Source organism: Ambystoma mexicanum, chromosome 11, assembly GCF_040938575.1.
Source record: "Ambystoma mexicanum isolate Mex_15411 chromosome 11, UKY_AmexF1_1, whole genome shotgun sequence".
Lineage (NCBI taxonomy): Eukaryota > Metazoa > Chordata > Amphibia > Caudata > Ambystomatidae > Ambystoma > Ambystoma mexicanum.
In genome coordinates, this window is record NC_090934.1 from 592,743,402 (window position 1) to 592,764,913 (window position 21,512).

Here is a 21,512-nt window from a genome sequence, read left to right on the forward strand (position 1 = left end):
TAAGCAGCCATTAGCCTTCCTGTAGCAAGGGGTTGTCAAACTGAAGTGTCAAACCTTCCCAGGCTGGCCACTGTCCAATCAGAATTAAGCAGTTACTTAACTCCAATACTGTGTTGCTTTTAAAATTCACAATAGAGTCTTTTCTTTGACGCATAAAAATAAGCACTGTTTATAAGGGATTTGGACATTTAAAAGAATTAAGCCCTTGACAAACATGCTTTAAGTGTGCGCATTTTGCAATCTCTTCAGGAAAAAGAAATCCACTTAAACTGGTTTTGACAGCTAATGTTCTTATGCAGCTGTCAGTGAGGCCTGGACTCCTCTGACTTCACTGGAGAATCTATGATTTCAGCACTTTTTTCCTTTCAATAATTCACTGGGAAAATGACTGAATTTAGAGCCAAAACAGCACTTTGAAGGTTGCCGTTGATTGGGAAGCTGTACTTAAAAAAGCATTTTCGGATTTTAGCCCACTTTTGTGGCCTTCGACATCATGTGACAGGTAACACTGGCATCCTCCTGCAGGGAGTTCTTGTTTTGACATCAACTTTGCCCGTGTGGCGCAGGGTGTGCAGCTCTTTTGTCGTATGATGATCGTATAGCCAAATCCAATTCCAGTATGAAAGAGCTTTTTTCCATTCTAAAGGAACTTGAGTCTCCTATCGCCACACCGGACGCCTGTGCCAAGGACAAACCTTGGTGCACAGATATCCAGCAAGCCCTAACAAATAAAATTATCACACTCCAAAATAAAATCCAGCAAAAAAAAGAAGTACTCAAAATTCACGATTCGCCTAAAATGCCCCACACCAATAATTTAATGGCGCACAGTAATACCTTCCACTTCTCCAAAATGACCACCTTGGAAGTAGAAAAAATCATCCTGTCGCTTAAACCATCTAATTGTAAAGGAGACATCTGCCCAGCACAATTAATAAAAGACGCTGCCAGAGAATTCTCTCCCTTTATCACTAAATTGATTTACGCCTCCTTTGCCTCTTGCACCATCCCTGCCAACCTTAAACAGTCCAGGGTACCCCCCCCTCCTTAAAAAGCAGACACTAGACCCCCCTTATCCCCACTAATTACCGCCCTATCACTACGGTACCGTTTCTTCTCAAGATTCTGGACAAAGCTGCATACAACCAAATTCAAAAGCATCTAGAACTACACAACCTCCTAGGAGAGACACAATCGAGCTTCCGTCCCCTACATGGAACAGAAACTGCCCTTATTGACTTGAAATCCCAAATTGACGAGCTGAGAGACAAAGGGAGAACAGTACTTTTGCTACTCCTGGACCTCTCAGCTGCCTTTGATTTGGTGGATCATAAAGTCCTCTGTAGTCACCTGGATTCCGCCGCCCATTTCTCCCCGAAAGCCATTAGATGGATCGAGTCATTCCTGAGTGAAAGAACGATGAGTCTTCTCCCCGTCGGCAGCGGCAGATCCCACCCCCATCTCATGCGGTGTCCCCCAGGGCTCTTGTGTCTCCCCAACTCTATACAATATCTTCACCAAGCCCCTGTTTGATGATTTGGACCATCTCGGTATCACCTACACTAATTATGCAGATGATACACAGATCCTCCTCCCGCTTTCTGGGGATCATGCAATAGACACGGAATTGGTGAACAAGGTATATCTTATCATCCAGGCATGGATGGCCACTCATGGCCTCTGTCTGAACGATGATAAGACAGAGTTGATTATCCTGAGCACCCAAGCCAATATCAAAAACTAGGCCAGGAATTCTCCTCATTCAACATAGATGGGAATATCATCCAAGTGTCCAAGGATGTAAAAACCCTGGGATTCTATCTTGATTCTACCCTATCGCTTGATAAACAGCTAAAATCCCTTGCCTCATCCACAGCCTACACGTGCAAACTGATAAGAGCCGGTAAACCATTCCTCTCCAATAAGAGTGGCTTAATCCTGGCTAGAGCTTAAATACTCTCCAGAATTGATTACTGCAACGCTCTATATTCCGGAGCTAATAAAACAATAACTCAAAGACTACAAATACTACAAAATAATGCCCTGAGAGCAGCACTAGGCATAAACAAAAGATCCCATATCTCCTCCGCCAGACGCCATCACAATTGGTTGACCACAGAGAATAAAATAAAACTCAAGATGTTATCTCTGACCCACAAAGCCCTTAATAACTCCGCCCCTAGATACCTGATTGACAAATTCCACAGGAGAACATCTCTCAGACCGACCAGAGCTGTCAATTCTAATTGTTTGACAATACCGAACTTTAGACTCACTACAATCGGAGGAAATAGCATCCCGGTAAAGGCTGCAAAAACCTGGAACTCACTACCACAAGACTTGAGAGTGGACTTGCCCTATCTTCGTTTCAGAAAAAATGTCACTCAACTCCTCACCTCGACTGACCTCAGTTGACCTGTGTCACCTACCCCTACTGGAATTACTTGCAATAATTCTTGACTCTATACATCTGCAACTCTGATTGACCTTACTTGAACGTTGTATATTTTGTAATTATTTGTGTTCCAGAGACCTATTGTATTCTCTACTGTACGTTATGCTATGATGTAACCTGTAAGTTTCGCATTTCCTTGCCACTGCGCCCTGCTACCCTTGGGTTTGGCGCGCAAAAAAAGTGAATATAACAAACAAATATGAACCATGCGCAGTTCTGCCGATTTGGCGCACACAAGGGTTAGTCCATCAATTTTTGGCAGTTTTCTTTCCCCATTGGCAAAGGGGTGTAATAGGGTGAATTGGCATGGGTTGAAATATCCCACACATACCTCCCAGAAGAAGTAAGTGGCTTAGGTGAGGCTAGTCTACGCATGCTCACACTACATTTCATGCACCCTAGGACATGTCCAAGTGGTCAAGGGAATCCCCACTCCAAGAAAGGCAGGGAAAACTGCGCTCCCCTAATTCATTATTGCTGCAAACTCCTTCTGCCATAAGTATAAAGACAGACTGGTCTTCTATATTCAGCTAAAACAGACTGCAACAAAGTGTCTGCCTTAAGTTGCCCTGGAGCAGAGAGACATTTTGGTAATTGGATGTGAGTCAAGGTAATTTCGGAGGTACGGTAGGTGGATTGAGTGTAAGTGGGAAAGTTGTTGGAGGTAAGTGTAGGAGAGTCAACAGACAGCAGGAGGTGTGAGGAGAGGCAGGGTAGTGTTGGGAGAGCAGATTTGGAGGGAAGCAGATCGGATCAAAAGGGAGTTGTCATGTGGAGACGGGCGGGAGATAAAACCAGGTAACTGAGTGTAGTGAGAGACCAGGAGAGATCAGTTGGAGGGTCGACATAGGAGACAGGGCAGAGGGTGGTAAGTCCAGGGGATGGAGTGTGGTGAGTGAGAGGAACATAGGGAGAGAGAGAGAGGAGAGAGAGAGGAAGGGAAGGAGGAAGCGAAGGAGGAACATAGGAAAGGAAGGTGAAGGGGGGAGAGGGAAGGAGGGAGAGAGGGAGAAGAGACAAGCAAGTGAGGCGAAGGCTAAGAAAGCCATCGGGAGGAGAAAGGTGCCGAGACAACCAGACTACTCCTGCTAGGTCCCATAGTAAGCCTATGAGGGAGTCCGATGGAAAAGGCTAAGGTCTTTAAACTTAATTGAGTCAGGGAGGGCCATTAAGGCGACCCTGGTTGTAGTAAACCTATCCTAGAGAAAGCCGTTGATGAATAGGGAGCCTCCGCTAGGGAGGTGGGAGCCCGCCTCAGTGTTGAGGGAAAGGGTACAAGGAGTACCCCTACAATGGGAAGGGAACCCCAATTGTTTGTGCACATATTTTGAGAATAAAAGTTGAAACCGATTGTTTTTTTTCTTGTGACTCATTTAGCACTGTACCACATCTGCTAAAACTACTCCAATACAATGCAGAGCTCGGCTACCAGAAATCAGAAGCGTCTCAGACATCCGCCGGTTCAGAACATTTGGCAAGACTAATTTGCTTGATATAATTCAGCCATGCTGATTTTTCATGTGTTAGGCAGTATCAATTTCTTTAACAGGTTTCTATGTATTTTGATTAATAAAACATACACAAAATATGACGGCATTCGATGTAAGTGAAGTGTTCTCCTACAAACAAATAAAATTCAATATCAATGAAAGATGCTACCATGACCAATACTTCTTTTACATATTATCTGGGGAAATGGGGCCAGTTTTCACTGTGACACAAAATTTAAAATCCTGTCTAAAATGGGTGGCACATGCCTACCTATGTGGCTGAGACTACCCTCACATCTGGAATTGCTCTTCATCAACATTTTTTGATATCCACATCCATCATTTATTAGGGATTTCCCTACTCTCTGTAGGACATTCCCAAACATATGGGGGTGGGGGGAGTGTGGCTGGACTTCAGCATAAAGGAAGAACTGTTTAATTAATGTATTATTCTCTTACAATACACTTAATACCGGAGACCAGCAGAGGAGCAGAATTCAAACCTGTGTTGCTCTGCGTTGTCTTGCTTCCAAGACAACACATGTTCCCTGAGCTTTACATTCTTTAATCAGATTAACTCAACATGCCCCTCAAAGGAACCCATTCCTGCTCTTACCCTTGGTACCTAGTCAGAGCCCAACGAAGGGCAGGAAAAAAAGAGTCCAAAAGAAGATATTCTAGAGAAGCTCAACTTACCACTAGGATCCCTGCAAAGGCACGGAGGTTCTTCACCAAGTCCACCAGAGTGCCAGCAACCAAAGCCATCATCTGAAATGAGAACAGGAAATGGTAACAACACTATTTGTTTCTTTAACAATTATCTGTAGCTTGATGACAAAGTAATTGGAGGACAGAACAACTATTGACAGAACATGCACAGTAAGGACAGCATCAGTGCAACATTCACCACACAGTAGGCTCATCCATGTCACTCATCCAAGCTCTAGAGGGAATGCGCCTGGTCAAGTGGATTAGAGAATGGTGCAAATACAATACGCATTTAATCCATGGTCGCCCAATAGTAACTGCCAACAATGGCATTAACAAAGAGGTTCTGTAAATAATTTAAATTGATGTAAATTAAGTAACTTTACACAGGATTGGACCATCTGCCAAACATTTGCAAAATATTAGTGTCTCGGTCTCAAAAATGCATTGACAACGGTGCTGTTCCAATATTGTGAACACTGAATGACAGAATAAAACCAACAGATACTTCAGGTTAGCTATCATACCGATGGCTACATTCACTGCAAGTTGGTATGCTGGTAGTTCTAATAAATTTGCATATTGTCTTTTGAAAGAAGATTAGGTGATTCTTTTAGATGTGTGCCCAATCCATACCACAATCAGGAAATATTGTTTATTTTTTTCTCGTTTTTAAAAAAACTTTATTTTTGGTTTTTTAGTGAACATACAAAGGAAACAGAACAAAACAAGGGAACGAGCTGTGCACCAATTGGTCTCCCCCCTCACCGCCCCCTCCGTCACCACAGTCGTAGAACAGGATGTGCAGTTGAATGAACAAGGACAGTCAGATTGACCACAGCATCTCGTGGGCCATTCGGATTTACTTAGGGAAGGAAAACTAGTGGATTGACGCGGGGGAGGAGGCCCCGGATGCAGAAGAGATTAAGTAGTTCACATAGGGGCTCCATATGTCGGGTGGTCTTGCATGAAGGGGTAATGTTTTAATGTACATTGTTTCAGTGTCTTAGCAGTAGGCTATATCTCGCAGCCACATTTGGGAACTCGGGGGTTGGTCTCTTCCCCAGGTCATTGCCACTCTTTTTGCTAGAACCAAGAGAAGACGCACTAATTTTCGTGTGTGCATCGAGACCCCGCTGGTGAGCCCAAGTAGTGCCATCGGGGGGGTCCTGTTCAATAGTCTCTCCCGCAATTGCAGTTAACTTCTCCCATACCTCGCCCCAGAATCTACTTACTGAAGGGCAGTTACACGCCAAATGCAAGAAGTGGGCATCTTGAGCTCCACACCAATCACAAGATCCTAAGATCTCAGCCCGTTGTCTATGGAGCCTAGTTGGAGTATGATAGGTTTGATGCACGTAGTTAAAATGTATTTGTCTGAATCGTGAGTTTAGCGCCACTTTCTGTTTTTGTCTGAGGATATATGACCAGTCTTCATCTGGGATGCTTTTTCCGAGGGATCTTTCCCATCGGAGTTCCGCAGACATCGAGTTCACAAGGGTGTCATTGACAAGGCTTTTGTATAGCCACAATACCAGCTTGCCTTCTCCCGGAGCCTGGATTGTGTTGTGTAGCAATTGCCATGTCTGTGGTTGGTCAGGGAGGTGGGGAAAAGCATTTGGATAGACTGGCGGAGCCTGAAATAGATGAATGTGTCTAGTGCAGTGGTAGCACCGCGCTCTCGAGCCTGCTGAAGCGTCATGAAGGACCCCTCAACGAACAAATCTCCCAAATTGTTGATTTGTAATTTACTGGCCCAGCGGATATAAACCCATTCACTAGTGAGTGGGACCCCCGGGATGAATTTTGCAGGTATGAGCGGGGAGTAACGGATGTTGACTTTGTATTTCACCGCTATTTTTTTCCACACAGTATATGTGGAGTGGACTAGGTTTAGGGTTTTGGGTAGGGTCTGTATCATGCCGATTATGGCAGCTCGTAGCATGTAGGGGACATTAGGGCCCGTTCAACCTGGACATGGGGTCTGATAAACTGTGTAGCATACCAGTGGCTTACAAACTGCATCAGGCCGCCCAGTAATAAAGTTCCGGGTCCGGGAGCTCCATGCCCCCTTTTGCGACTGGTTTGATCAATGTTGTGAAGGCCACCCTTGCAGGCTTGCCGGCCCAAATCAGTTTGAGTATCATGCTCCACAGTAGACTTAAGAATTTCAGCGGGAGGCGTGGCTTGGAGCGCCATCGATGTGTTCGCTCCTCTGAGGCCGCCCGTGGGATGCCCGCCACCGTCAATTTCCGGCGGTTCTAATCGGGTTACCGTGTCGCCAATGCCATCTAAGGCGACCGGAACCGACATGGCACAACCTGCCCAAACATAACCTTCGACCGCGGAGGCGTTCTACCAGAATTTAGCGGCCGAACCTCTCCCCCGTCACCAGCCGAAGAAAAGAAGATGGCGGCCAAGCTGGAACCCAGCAACACACTCCGCACCTGGTGGTGACGGGGCTTTAGAGCGCCAGGGAGTCGGAGGAGGGGAGCGGACTCCAGCACAGAGCCATCCGATTCATACCAAGACTGCCCGGAATACACACAAGTGCATCCTCGGTTGCTGAGGCCTGGGAGCCCGACGCACACTCCAGGGCTTTTCCCCTCCTCCGCTCCGTAGAGCGGGTCCAGACCTCCTCTCAGCGACAGCTGACGCCATTACGGAACCGCACATGGGAGGTTCACAGAGGGATCTGAGACCTCCACCAGCGAAGGACCACCGATAGGGACATGAGGAGGGGCTGGGAGGCTGCGAGATAACCGCTTTCATCCGGAAAGGCCCTGATCCCGTGGGCCTCATCGCAGCGACATACCTCCCCCTCACGCAACAGTCTGCCATCCTGCACCGTTCCTGACTTACTGAGACCCCCCCCCACACCAACGCTTCCTGGGGCGCCCCGGCCCACTTGCCCAGACCTGGACCAGAGAGGGGGTTGAGAGCGATACACACCCCGAGTGCAGCCTCCCCCTGCCCTGGGCCCCGCTGCTACTCTTTCAGTCAAGACCGCCCAACATTATCATCATGTCTAGGCAAACAAAGGTGAGCAAGGGCACAGATATCTCCGCCATGTTTACTGCACTGGAGAAACCCAAGAAACAAGACCCTCCTAAACTGACCCCACAGAAGCCACAAGAGGACAGGGGCACCCTTGCTACCAAAGGAGACCTGATAGCCTTCATGGCAGACATTAAATCGGAGTTCCGCGCCTGCCTCTCAGAACTTACCACCAAAGTTGAACAGACGGACCAAAGGGTTACAGAGGTCAAACAGAGGCTCGGAGAAATCGAGGACCATTCTCAGGATCACACTACCACGCTGGGGGAAATGCAAAGATCCATTGATTCCCTGCATCACAAATGCGAGATCCTGGAGTTCAAACATGAAGACCTTGAAAATAGGGCATGTCGCAACAACCTCTGCATTCGGGGCATCCCAATCTCTGTCCCCGACAGCAAGTTAGCGGACTACGTGGGACGCTTCTTCGAGGCCCTACTCCCGGATCTGGATAAATCTCAGCTCCTGCTAGACCGGACCCACAGACTCCGCCCGCACTGAGGGACAGATTCGGACACCCGCCCCAGATGTTATTACCAGGGTCCACTTCTTCACAACCAAAGAGGCGATATCAGCGATCAGCCGCCAAGGAGAGGAGATCACTTTTCAGAGCACTCCACTTCAAATATACCAGGACCTCTCACTCTTCAGAAAAGAAGAGCACTCCGACCTCTGGCAGTGTTCCTCCAGGAGCAACAGGTCCGTTACAGGTGGTTGTTTCCGACGGCTCTGCAGTTTACATATAAAGGCACCCTACGCCGGATCAGTCACTTGGAAGACGCAGAGAGAATCTTGCATCCAGCCTCGCCCTGAGTTCCTTCCACGCCAAACCCAGAGAGGACTGAGGACTCTGGGCTGCCTCCCTCCCCAAAGCCCAAACGCACATCATGGTCGTCAACCCAGCGGAGCAACAGAAAGAGATGAACATGGGCGCTCCTGCGGTCCCAGGTTCCAAAAGCAACTTGGCATGGACACAAGTGCCCTTACCTAAATTAAGACCTGCCACCTTTGTCTTGAACTGAGGAGCCTTGAAGGCAGTGGCGACGGGCCATACCCATGGTTCATACCCACTCCAAGGATACTTTCCATCCTTTGTTCCTTGGAAACCCAGAGTACACAATACGTGATGGGACAGTTGGCCCTGTTGGCCAAGGGTACGCCCGTACTTACAATGTCGGTCTACCCTCCAGTTAAAGTTGCGTCCCCCCGTTGGGGTTCCGCGTTAAAACCTCAAGTGCAGGATGATATTATGGGATTTCCCAACACACATGGCAACTGAATCACCAGCCCACAACCCCCCCTAACCCAAGGAAAGGAGAGAGACTCCAGCGGACCGCCAAACTTTTCGGGTCCTCTCCCTGAATGTTAATGGACTGAACACCCCTAACAAGCGAAAGGCAATCCTATTGAAACTCCGGGACGAAAACGCAGCGATAGCCATGCTCCAAGAGACTCACTTGCTGCCGGTAGACGTGACCCGGCTTCGTTCCCGGCTATACCCGCTCCAATTCTTTGCCTCTGGCACAAACAAAAAAGGAGGTACGGCGATCCTCTTTAGGAAAGACGAACCCACAAATTCTGGAAACGAAAATCTGCCCGGAAGGCCGATTTACAGTGGTCAAATGCCTCCTAATGGGAGATCTATATACCCTCGTCTCGATGTACGCCCCTAACACTGGACAATCACACTTCTATGACTCCTTGGGCACATCTCTCGCTGGCTTTGTGGAGGGCCAAACGATAGTCGGAGGGGACTTCAATGGGGTTCCCGACCCCACCAAAGACAGGTCACACCCCCCGACTCCAAGCGACTTCACCCAAGCACTCAGCCTCCTCCGGCTCTTCAGGTCCCTGGAGATAATAGATTAATGGCGGGTGTTCCACCCCAACGAAAAAGACTTCTCCTTTTACTCATTCGTCCATCGCACCTTTTCAAGGATCGACCTGTTCCTGATCTCCCCGCAAACTTTCCCTTCTGTCAAAGAAGTCTCCATCGGCACAAGAGCGATATCCGACCACGCCCCAGTGCTCCTGGAACTCTGGGTTCAGAACCCCAACCTCAATAACCCACGTAAATGGACGTTATACGACCCGATCCTTAACGACATGGCTACCAGAGACAAGATCGCAACAGGGATAAGACATTTCTTTGACGAAAATCCAGCCTCGGACACCTTGTTAGCGAACAACTGGGACGCCATGAAGGCAGTAATCAGGGGCTCCCTAATTGCCCAAGGAGCGGCCTACCACCGAGACAGGCGAACTAAGAGAGGCCGAGGTGCTCCACAAGGAGAAAGGCAGGTCCCCCAAAACGCAACGGATCATTCGCACGGCGAGGAAAAAACTGGATGCCCACTATGCGGAACAAACCGCCCAACTAATGGCGAAGGCCAAACAGTCATACTACGCGAAGGGTAACAAGGCAAACAGGTTCCTGGTGGCCAAACTAGCCAAGCGGAGACGCGTTAACACGATCACTGGTCTGCGTGATCCCAACGGGGTCACACTATACTCAGAGCCCGAAAAGCAACAACTCGCAATAGATTATCTGACCCAAATCATGAAGGCAACCCCACGCAACTTATCACAACAGAAGGAATACCTGCAGCAGGCAGCAGTGCCCCGTCTCTCCGACACAGCGAGAGACGAACTGGAGGAGCTCATTACAGGGGTGGAAGTTGAGGAGGCCATCAAATCACTTAAAACAGACGGCTTCTCAACCAGGTTTTACAAACTATTCAGAGCTCAACTGACCCCCCACCTGGTTACCCTATTCAACTCCTTCAGGGAAACGGGATCAGTGACCCCATCGATGCAGGAATCAACCACCATCCTCCTGCCCAAACCTGGAAAAGATCCAAGAAGCTTAACGTCCTACAGACCGATCGCACTTTTAAACATCGATGCAAACATATACTCAAAAATTCTAGCAACCCGCTTAAATCGCATCTTGCCGAAGATCATTCACCCCGATCAGGCAGGTTTCATCCTACACCGGACAGCAGGTGACAACATTCGGAGAACCTTGAACCTGGTGGACCTTGCCTCCCGGAACTCCCAAAATCTAGTCTTAGTGGCTCTCGACACAGCTAAGGCATTTGATAAGGTGGATTGGACATTCATGAAACACACCCTAGGGGCCTTCGTCTTCGGGTCAACTTTCCAAACGATGGTTCTAGCCACTATAATAGCCCTAAAACTAGCCTGAGAATCAACGGACACAGCTCGGCTCCAATCCCCCTATCATGCGGAACCCGGCAAGGCTGTCCGCTGTCACCCTTGCTCTTCGCACTCACCATGGAGCCCTTTGCCCAAAAGATCGGGCGAAACGACCAAATCAAGGGCATACCAAGTGGCCCCACGCATCACAAAATCGCCCTATACGCGGACGACATTCTGCTCACATCTCGGAGGCCCACTCATCTCTAAAACACGCGATACGAGAAATCGCCAGCTATGGGGAGGTCTCAGGCCTCACCATAAACTTCAACAAATCATCAGCCTTGGGCATCGGCCTCACCCCAGCAGAACGGGAACCACTGACTAAGATGTGCCCGATAACATGGGAAAAAAGAGCCATCCCCTACCTAGGGTTCCACATCCCGGCTGACCCAAGAGAGACATACAAAGCCAATTTCCCCCGACTCTTTAAAGAATTGGAAGGCGACTTGAAACGCTGGGAGACCCAAGAGATCTCACTGCTCGGGCGCATCACTGCATGCAAGATGAACCTCCTCCCTAGGTTCCTATACGCCTGCGCCTCCCTACCAGTAGCGATCCCCACACCAACTCTTCAAGGGATCCAGAGGAGAATGCTGAACTTTATTTGGAAAGGTAAGAAAGCGAGAATCCCTCTCAGAACTATGCTGGGGAGTTCCAAACTGGGAGGGTTGGGGGTCCCAGACTTGCAGGCCTACAGAGTGGCAGCTCAATTGGCACAGGTTCAGGCATGGCAAAATACAACAAACCGCCCTAGATGGGTAGAGTTGGAACAATCACAAGTGCCCCTACCCTTACGATTTCTACAACACATCCCGCCCCCCCCCCTCAGGACACAATGGGGAGATCTCCTTCTATCAACCAAACACACCCTTAGCTCCTGGGACTGGGCGCTAAAACGAAAGGAAGTGCCAAGAGAACTGAGCCCACGTTCCCCGGTCTTCCATAATCCAACGTTTGCACCTGGAACGAATCCTCACAATTTTCGTAACTGGATTAAGGGCAGGCTCCAGACCATAGACCAGCTGTATATGGGGGAGACCTCTCACATTCGCCCAATGCAAGGAGAAATTCCAACTCCAGCAAAGGGAAAGATTCACCTGTATCCAATTACGCCACTGGTGCCCACACCCCCAAACTCTGCAAGCAGCGACACGCCCTCCTACTGCCCTAGAACTCACTCTGGGAGACCTTCCAACCCGCGGCAGAGTATCCACCCTATACAGGCGCTTCCTAAGTGACTTCCTGACCACAAAGACCCGCTGCATGGCCCAATGGGAGGCGGACCTGGGTCATCCAATAGAGGATCAAACCTGGGTGGACATATGGACCAGAACACACACCCCATCCACCTGCATTACCAATAGGGAATGTGCGTACAAGATCACGCTGCGGTGGTATTATCCGCCCCTCCGACTTCACCATATGAACCCTCAGGTGGATCATTCCTGTTGGAGAGGATGTGGCCACCCAGGCTCCTTCTTCCATATGTGATGGGCTTGCCCAAAGATCCAACAATTTTGGAAATCATGCCTGGGGTCCATCACACGAATTACCGGAACGACGATTCCCCTGGAACCAGAACCAGTCTTGCTGGGAGCTCCAATCCCCGAGATCTACCCTGCTCCGGGACCAGATCGAAACTACTATCTCACGGCCTACTAGCAGGGAAAACGGTGGTGGCCCGAGCTTGGAAAGCCCCGGAAGGCCCTCACATAGCCCAATGGTGGACTAAAGTTTGGGACATTCTGGTAGCGGAGAAGTTGACGGCAACACAAGCGGGAACCCTCCATCGTTTCCAGAATATTTGGGCCCCAGTGCTGGAATACGACCAGCGCTTCCCCGCCCTGACCTATAAACCTATCCGGGCCCGCTGGATCCTGAAAAACCAAGAGATCCCTGAGGAAGATACATAGACGCTGAGGCGCAGACTGGACAGCCCAGGAGGGAAGATTCTGCCTACAAAGACTAAGGGACAGAGGGGCCAGAGGGAGGTGGGAGGGAGGAAACTTAAAGGGGGATAAGGGACTGGGGATCAACATGCCTAAATAATCACTGCCGATAATGTTTGTAATTGTCATCCTGCCTTGATTTAAAATAAAAAAAAAAAAAAGAATTTCAGCGGGAGTACAATGGGAATATATTCGCAAACAGGTAAAGGCGCTTGGGGACGACTACCATCTTGACTATGGACACATGACCCCCGAGTGTAAGTGGGAGACGCTTCCATCTAGAGATTTTGTCTCGTAATGTTTTCACTGTTTTCCCGTAGTTGCCTTGTAGAAGGGTGCAGTGGTCTCTTGACATTTGGATCCCCAGGTACCTTACCCCTGACCATTCCCATTTGAGCCCATAGTCATCTGCAAACTCCCTTGTGGTGTCTGTTAGTGGGAATACTATGGATTTCGTGTTGTTAATCTTTAGGCCTGAGAGTTCCCCAAATCTGATCACCTCACGCATTACGGGGTTCAGATTCGCGGACGGCTCTTGTATAAATAGGGCCACATCATCTGCGTAGAGCGATAGAATTATTTTGAGTGGGCCAAGATTTAGGCCCCTGTGCAGGTGTCGCGAGCGTAGGCTGGCTGCTAGGGGTTCCATTGCCAGTGCGAATAGTAGGGCCGACAGGGGGCACCCCTGTCTGGTTCCTTTTCGCAGCGTTATACTAGCAGACTTCGTCCCTCCCTTGAGTATATTTGACATTGGTTTTTCGTACAGGAGTGCGACTAGTTTTAGGAATTGATTTCCCAGTCCCATTCTCCCCAGAACTGTGAAAAGGTAGGGACAACAGAGTCAAACGCCTTTTCGGCGTCGAGGAGAACTGCCACTGCTCGGACAGACGGATCGGTAGCTTCAATAGCGCCAAACAGGCATCTTATGCCAAAGGTTATGTTGCGCCCTGGAATGAAGCCCCCCTGGTCTGCTATCACCAGTGCAGGCATTAGATGGAGTAGCCTTGTTGTGAGAATTTTTGCCAGGATTTTATAATCTAGATTGATTAGGGAGATCGGCCTGTATGATCGGCTTTCTTCGGGAGGTTTGCCGTTCTTATGTATAAGGATTATGTTTGCTTCACGGAGTGTCACAGGGAGGCAGCCCTTTTCAGTCACCTCTTGGAAGACCTGTAGCACGAGAGGCGCCATGATTGTGCTGAATGCTTTATAGAACTCTCCGGTCAGGCCATCCGGTCCGGGTGCCTTGGAGCTTGGGAGCGTTTTTATGGTTTCTGCGATCTTGTCTAGTGTGATGGGGGCATTTCGTGGCTCTCTCAGAGTTTGATTTGTCCAGAAGAGTTCTACCTGATTTAGGTAGTGAAGGAGGGGATCTGGCCTGGTAAGTTGTATAGGTCTTGATAGAAGGCTCGAAAGGACTCCATGATGCTGTCCTCGGTGTGGACCAGAGTACCGTCGGGCTCTTTGATACAGTCTATCTGGGGGGGTCTCCTATCTGATGCTACCAGCCTAGCAACCAAGGCTACGAGTTTCTGGCCCTCTCCATACTGATGTATTCTGTGACCCTGCGATAGGAACTTGGCTTCCCTTTCTGTGCAAGCTTTGAAGTTATTGAGTTCTTTTTTAAGGGAGGCCAAGGTGTGGTTGTCTTTTTGCGTGTCGTATGCTTGTTCAAGATCTTTCAGGCGTGTTTCACTAGCTGCCAGGTCTGATCTTATCAACTTCAGTACCCCGTGCTCTTTAGCTATGCACACTCCCCTTACAAAGCTTTTGAGGGTTTCCCACAGGGTCCCCCGCCAATTCCACTGAATCTCGATTCACGTCTACGAAGGACATTATTTTGTCACGAAGTTCCTGGGCGAACACCTGATCTTGTAGAGCCCCATGTTTGAACCTCCATGGGGGTCTGTTACCCCTGTTTCCAGCTGGGGTGCCCTCAAGAACGACCAGGGAATGGTCTGAAAGAGTTTGTGTAAGTATTTGACAGTCCCCCCCCACCCCCATCTTATATTAGTGCGTTTGGACACAAAGAGGTAGTCAAGCCTGGTGCTGGTGTTGTGTACCCATGAAAGGAAGGTGCAGTCGCGTGTTGTAGGATTTCTATCTCTCCAAGCATCCTCAAAGTTAAATGCCTTGCATATCTCGTGTATCTGTAAGCTAGCCTTGGATTGTGCAGCATTGTTTGACTGTGATTTGTCAATACTCGGGTTAAGTGTGGTATTTAGATTGCCGCCCCAGATGATCGTGGTTTGGGCTATGTCTGCTAGACTAGTCATGACCCAGTCGAAACGGTTGGCTCCATCTACATTCGGGCCGTAGGAGTTCACGAAGGGCACATCTACCCCATCTAGGACTCCGCGTATCAGGAGGGATCTGCCCTCTTCATCGCTTTTTACTGATTTTAGTCTAAATGTTGACCTTTTGCTGATAAGGGTGGTGACCCCTCGTGCATATGACGAGCAAGAAGAAAAGTATCTATGACATCCCCAGTCGGGTGCCCATCTGCTTTCGGATGTTGAGGCAAGATGCGTTTTCTTGAATCATTGCGACGTCGACATTGTGTCTCCTGAGATAATGGACCACTCTGCGGGCTTTGGTGGGGTTGTTGCCATCCCTAACGTTCCAAGTCGCTACCTTGAATGGGCCTGCGGTCAGGTGTATTCATGGCGGGTCCAGCCACATGCCCGGGAGGGCTTTCGGTCAGAGTCGCTGTGTTCATCATCTCCTTGTGTAGTATATCGTGTGGCGTGCGAAGAGTGGGTCGTTTCGCCTGTGGTGCTTTTCTCAGATCGCTCCTTTAACCATGAACAAAACTTCGGCATGGGTGTAGGTGTTGCTCCTTTTCCCCAACAACTTTCGCAGCTCTGTCTGCCAGGTTTCCCTGGAGTGCCGTGTTTGGCCAGTTGCGCCTTGGAGGCCCGGAAGTAACCACCTCCGTGCCTGGGCCGTAGCCAGAACAGTATCCCCCCCCCAGCCACACACGGGCGACACCCAAACCGCCCATCAAAAGTCCCTCCCCTCCAATTCCACAAACAATTAACATTGAACTTGGAGCTGTGCTACGGGCGCTAGTGCCCATCCAAGAGTTCCTGCTCCCATCATATAAGGATAAAACGCGTTTGCCGTGTTCACCCGAGGAGTAGTTCCAGCAGCTCAGTGAGTGGGTGATATGACTTTCCAGGATCTCGGGGTGGGTTTCGCCTTGCTCGGTCGGGTCTTGCCGGTCTCGTGTTATTGTTGCTTACGGGGTGACAGCCGATACTGTCTAGGAACATGTTAGCTTCTTTTGGTGATGTAAAGAACTTGGTTGTTCCGGCGTGTAGGATTCTCAGTTTAGTTGGGAATAGCGTGGAGTATTGCATTTCGCTGTCTCGCAGCCAGCGTTTCCCTCCAGTGAAGGATCTTCGAGATGTTTGGACCGCTTGAGAGAAATCAGGGTAGATTTGGATGGTGTCGCCGTCAAATTGTAGTTCGCCTCTGTCTCTCACTAGTTTCAGGATTTGGTCGCGGTCTTTGAAATTGAGGATCCTGGCAAATATCGGGTGCGGAGCAGTGCCAGGTGCGGGTCGACCGAATGGTACCTGTGAGCCCTCTCAACGACAAAGAGCTGGGATAGTGCGGTGGCTCCGAATAGTTCTTTGCACAGATTTTCGATGAATTCTTCCATTTTGCCAGGGATCTGCCTTTCTCTTACTCTGATCAGTCTAATATTGTTGCGCCGGTCCCTGTCCTCTAAATATTCGTTTTTGGCATTCACCAGTTTCATTTGACTTTCCAACGACGTCACTCTGGCTCCCAGCAACACGCTGTTGTCGTCAAGGTCTGAGAAGCGCTGCTCTACTGCGTCTAGTCTGTCATTATGTTTATCAAGGCAATGTTGTAAGAGGTCGACTTTAGAGGAGAGGGAGTCCAATTTGTAGTCGAGGTTGCCAATGCTAGCTTTTAGTTCTAGCAGGATTTCTCTGATATCTGGTGCTAGTACCTGGGGTGTATCCGCTTGGTGGATCATTGTGGCCGTAGGGGACTCTGGCAGTGGCTGTTAGGGGGTTTTAACTATGGCACCTGGCTCGAATGTCTGCTTCCGTTGGGCCTTGTCGGTTTTACCCATTCTTGGGCGCCGGCAGTGCAGGTAGACTCGCTATGAGGGAGAAGGAGTAGCGGAGAGGAGGCTGCACAGGGATGGTCCAGTCGGTACTGATTGAGATTGTGGATTAATGCTGGATATGCCAGATGTCACCAACTCGTTTCTGTGCCCCTCGGCAGGGATCACACTGTTGTTGGGCTTTGTGGCAATCAGAGGCACCGGTCTCTGGTGTCAGTTCAGGGCTAGCGTCATATGGGATTCTGTTTTCTGCTGGTTGCCAGACACGCCATGTTAAGTGTTCCGTTTTACAATATTTCAGGAGGTGTGTGATGCGCCAAGGAGGTTTGTTACGGGTATTGTGTGCCAGCACACTACAGCCACCTTCTTTGAAGCGTGCATATGTTGGGGCTGTGGGTCCAGGAACACTGAATTTAGCGAGTTGGGTCCGGCAAACCCCTCTCACGCTACCACCTTGCCACTATCCTTGGTCCAATTCCCTGGGGCCAGAGCTGGTGGCGTCATGGAAGGGATTATTTGGGGGAATAATGGGTGTCAGACAGTTTGCCCTTGTACAGCAGGTGGTTAAGACGGCTCGGTCACTGGGCAGACTTTCTCTGCGATGTTCGGTTGCCGAGTCTTGAAGCTCCCCCGGGGAGGGGTGCGTTCGGGTACCGCTGCTCTGTGGGTGATGGTAGGAACGGCGTTGCAGCCGGCGTGTCTGTGGGCTCCTTGGGCGGGATCGTGCCGGTGGGTCCCTGCTCAGGATAATCTGTTGCTGGGATGGTGGAGGGGGCTCGCCGGTCGGGGCGGGGAAGATGGCGGTTGTTGGTGCCTCCTACCTGTGTCACAGTGCTGTCCGGGTATGCCACTCTCAGCCCTTGACTCGGCAGAGCTCCCAGTGCGAGGTCAGCACCGCGCGTCGGCCAGCCGCCTGCCAAGTGGCCGTGAAGCGTACCGCTTCGTTGTGTGTGGGGTGGCTGCCCCGACGGTTGATCTTGTGGTCGAGGCGGCGAATTGCCTGGTGATCTCTGCGGCTTGGCAGTGGTCTCGTGGGGCCGGTGTTCCGCCTTGCTGATCTTGTTCACTGTGAGCGTCTCTCTCCAGGTGTCTGGGGCTGTCGGATAGGGGTGGATCACTTCCGTGGTCTTACGCTCCTGGACCGCCAGTGGTCAGAGCTTCCTTTGCACTGTTCTGGAGGCAGCGTTTCGGTGTTTCCCTGACAGTTATGGTCCATGGAGCCTCAGGGTAGCTGCGTAGTGCGGGGGACGTGGCAGGCGAAGCGGCCCGGTCCTGGCCTTCCTCTTTGCACGCTGACTCGTGCCAATACGCCCACTCAGCTGTCTCGGTTTATTGATTTGTGCACACCGGTGTAATCAGCGGGACACGTTGTACCGTTCTCCATCGACTATCTGCTGGTTTCGGTCCTTTAGTCAGCAGTTTTTCCAGGATTAAATGGGAGCTCGGCGCGGAGCTCAAAAGGGAGCCGCCATCTTGGTGGGCTCTCTAGCGCCCTCCATCAGGAAATATTGGTTAAGACGGTCTCGGAATTAGCAGGGTTAGATCAACTGATGAAGAACTGATGCCCAATCAAATCAACCACAAAAAGATATACAAGTGCAGTAGCATATCACATTAGTGGAGCAGGGCTGAAGAGAACTAAACAACTTGAGATGGGACCCTACTGTTTGGTGGACCATTTGATTGCAGTGTTACAAACCTCCTTTCTATAGCTCATTTTATTTTATTTCCTTTATTTATTCATTGATTTGTTGTATTAAATGTTTTTATATCTGGGTTACCGGATCTGTGAACCTAGAATAAAAATACTTTTGACTTTTGCTTATCTTTATTTTTCTTTACCCAAGCCCCACAATTTGGTGGCATACCATTTCTAGTGTATACCCAGACATATTAAACATGAAACATGTAGAGAGCTAGGAGGTGCCTGCTTCACCTTGAACTTGAAACAGCCAATGACCATCAGAAAGGGGACACTGAATCAGGGACTGGACCTCCGTTGTCCCGGTCTTCTCTGCCCTCCCACTTTTGTAACCAATGTTCCTTGAGAACAGAGGCTGGTCCACTGCCAACAGTCAACTTACACCCACTGTACCTCTACCCTGCTGTCTTGAAAAAGTGACCTTTAATGTAATTTCAATCATTTTGCCTAAAACATGAAATAGATTTCTTCCTTTTTATTACATCATTTGAAACAATTTGAATAACACAAGAACATACCGTTAACAGGATTTGACAGGCAGTTCTTGGCTTTAGAATCCTAAATTGGTGATTCCCAATATGATAGTACCCCAGAATGCCACACAAATTACTAATTTCAGGATTCCAAAAGAATTAACTATTTACAAGACCAAAAGGTCTTGTCACAACAACAAAGGACAGCAAAGTCCTACAGATATAAGTTCTGATGTTTAGGTAGCACTCAATAAGTGTGAAACAAGGAGCCTGAACAAGTCCATTCTAGATGATAACTAGCAAACAGACTAATTTTGAGGGAAATCATGGGATCTATTTAGAGACATGAGAATGATAAGCAAATGCATGAATAAAAGAAAGCCATGGTCCTCTTCATCTAAGAGGAGAAGAAAATGTTAACCACTTTAAAGAAAGAGGTGATGGGATTTTCTTGACATACAACGCAAGTAGTTCAACTCGCGAGGAAAACAGTCTTACAACAGAGGACATTTGTAAAGTTGAATGGTACAGAACATGACTTATTGGACAAGCTGAGCCCCTGAAGAATGACCAGCAATAAAAGCAATATAGGACAAACATGTAGGGTAGAGGGTGAATCCAATATAGAAACCCATGAGCAACAGCCTTTTCAAACTATTTACTAACATACAGAATAATGTTATATTCAACACCTTTACTGGAGAAGTAGGACTGACTTTCTGATCAAGCGCTGATGGTTGGCTTTCAGTTGTACCCTCTATAGCGTGTTCAACATATTGTGAACACTCATAATTAGGGAACTTTCTCTCCTTTTTTACAAATTATTTTTAAATTACGCGAAACAAATATCTTCTTGTTGAATACTGTACACTGATTTAAATCTATGAAAATCTATGCGTGTTTGTCATAACTATTGTAGCTTTCTGTAGTTCTTCTCGAGCACAAAACCAATCAGACTGTATCACAGTGTTGTACCACTGTATGCGATTGCAAATTTTAAATTCATATTAAACGCCCTCATCTCAACAGACATCCCCATTTCCACCCCCTCTCAATACCCCCTCTTTCCTGGTCTGGGCACTCCCTCCTCTCTTCCTTCCTTGACCTCCGCTATCCACAGTCTCCTCCCACTGCACTGCCAGTCTCCTCCTCCGTCATTCGACCGATGAAGCACGTGTCAGTGGCTGCCTTTGCTTCTTCCTTTATCCCTTCCTTGTCCTCTGCTCTGGACTCTTCCCCCTCCCACCCCCCAGACTCTGTCCTATCTAACTTGCACCTCACTATCACTAACACCCTGGACATCCTTGCCCCCGTCATGAGGATCTGCATGGAGTCTGCCTCCAAACGCAACTCCTGGTACGACTTTGACTAAGCAGCCTTGAAACAGAAGTGTAAAGCGGCAGAGCGGCAGTCATCTAGCTCATTGCCTGACAAACTGGCCTGCTGCCTTCTCCAAAGGCAATACCTTTCAATCTGCTCCAAGAAAAGAGCTCTTGTCCAAGCTTACATCTCTGGAGCCACTAACAACATGGCTGAAATCTTTAAAATCTGCAAAGACCTCACCTATCCTACCACAGTCTCCTCTTCTCCTCCTTCCTCCGAGGCCTGCTATGATCTGAGAGAGTATGATAGCACTATTTGCGATTGAAAGGCTATCCTCATGCTTTTCTTGCAGTTGGCAACAGAGGATTATTCTTAACCCCTCCACAACTGAATCAAGACGTTGTTTGCCCCCACACGAAACCGACCAAGGTAATAGCAACCATTGGTAAAGGTTTTCATCTTTCAGTTATAGAACTAGGAGAGAATCTAAGCCTTCATGGCTTACCCTACTCTCCTTTCCTTTAACCCGACAGGTTATACTTGTTGCAACTACTATCCCAGCCAAATCTGCTGAATAGGATTCTGATTTGAAACCACTCTCCTGAAGAATGTTCTGTACCCAATACACTATGAACAGAAACATGTTGAGATCACAAGCTATGTAGTGTTACAGAGTTACTAACTAACAGCACTTGTCAATTTATGGACTATTTTATGCACTGATATTACGCTTGCATCTCTGACAAGAGTCGCGAACACCGACCAGTCGTGGGTTTTGTTGTGTATTCCTATAGACCTGGTTTTACAAGAAATTCTAGCACGGATGTGTTTATTCATGTGTTTACTGATTTTATACAATTTTAACCATTGTTTAAAACTGATAAACTTATGTCTTTTTTGCAATTGATTCTTGTATGTTGCTATAGCACAAAGCATAGCCTGTCACATTAGCTCTATCTCATTTATACTCATAGTCTATCCTACCCCGGAAATAGATAGAGTTTACACACCAAACGTGTGTGACTAGTGTT

The 21,512-nt window shown here is 48.7% G+C and overlaps 1 protein-coding gene across 4 annotated transcripts in view; it reads right to left on the bottom strand.

The window, feature by feature from the left end:
* The window catches only part of TPCN2 (two pore segment channel 2), a 675,604-nt gene that overhangs the window by 67,460 nt on the left and 586,632 nt on the right, over nt 1–21,512 (bottom strand). For all 4 annotated transcript variants that reach the window (XM_069623451.1, XM_069623453.1, XM_069623452.1 and 1 more), the window contains one exon: nt 4,642–4,713. In XM_069623451.1, coding sequence (XP_069479552.1) covers nt 4,642–4,713 — 72 coding nt within the window. The remainder of the gene's footprint in view (nt 1–4,641; nt 4,714–21,512) is intronic.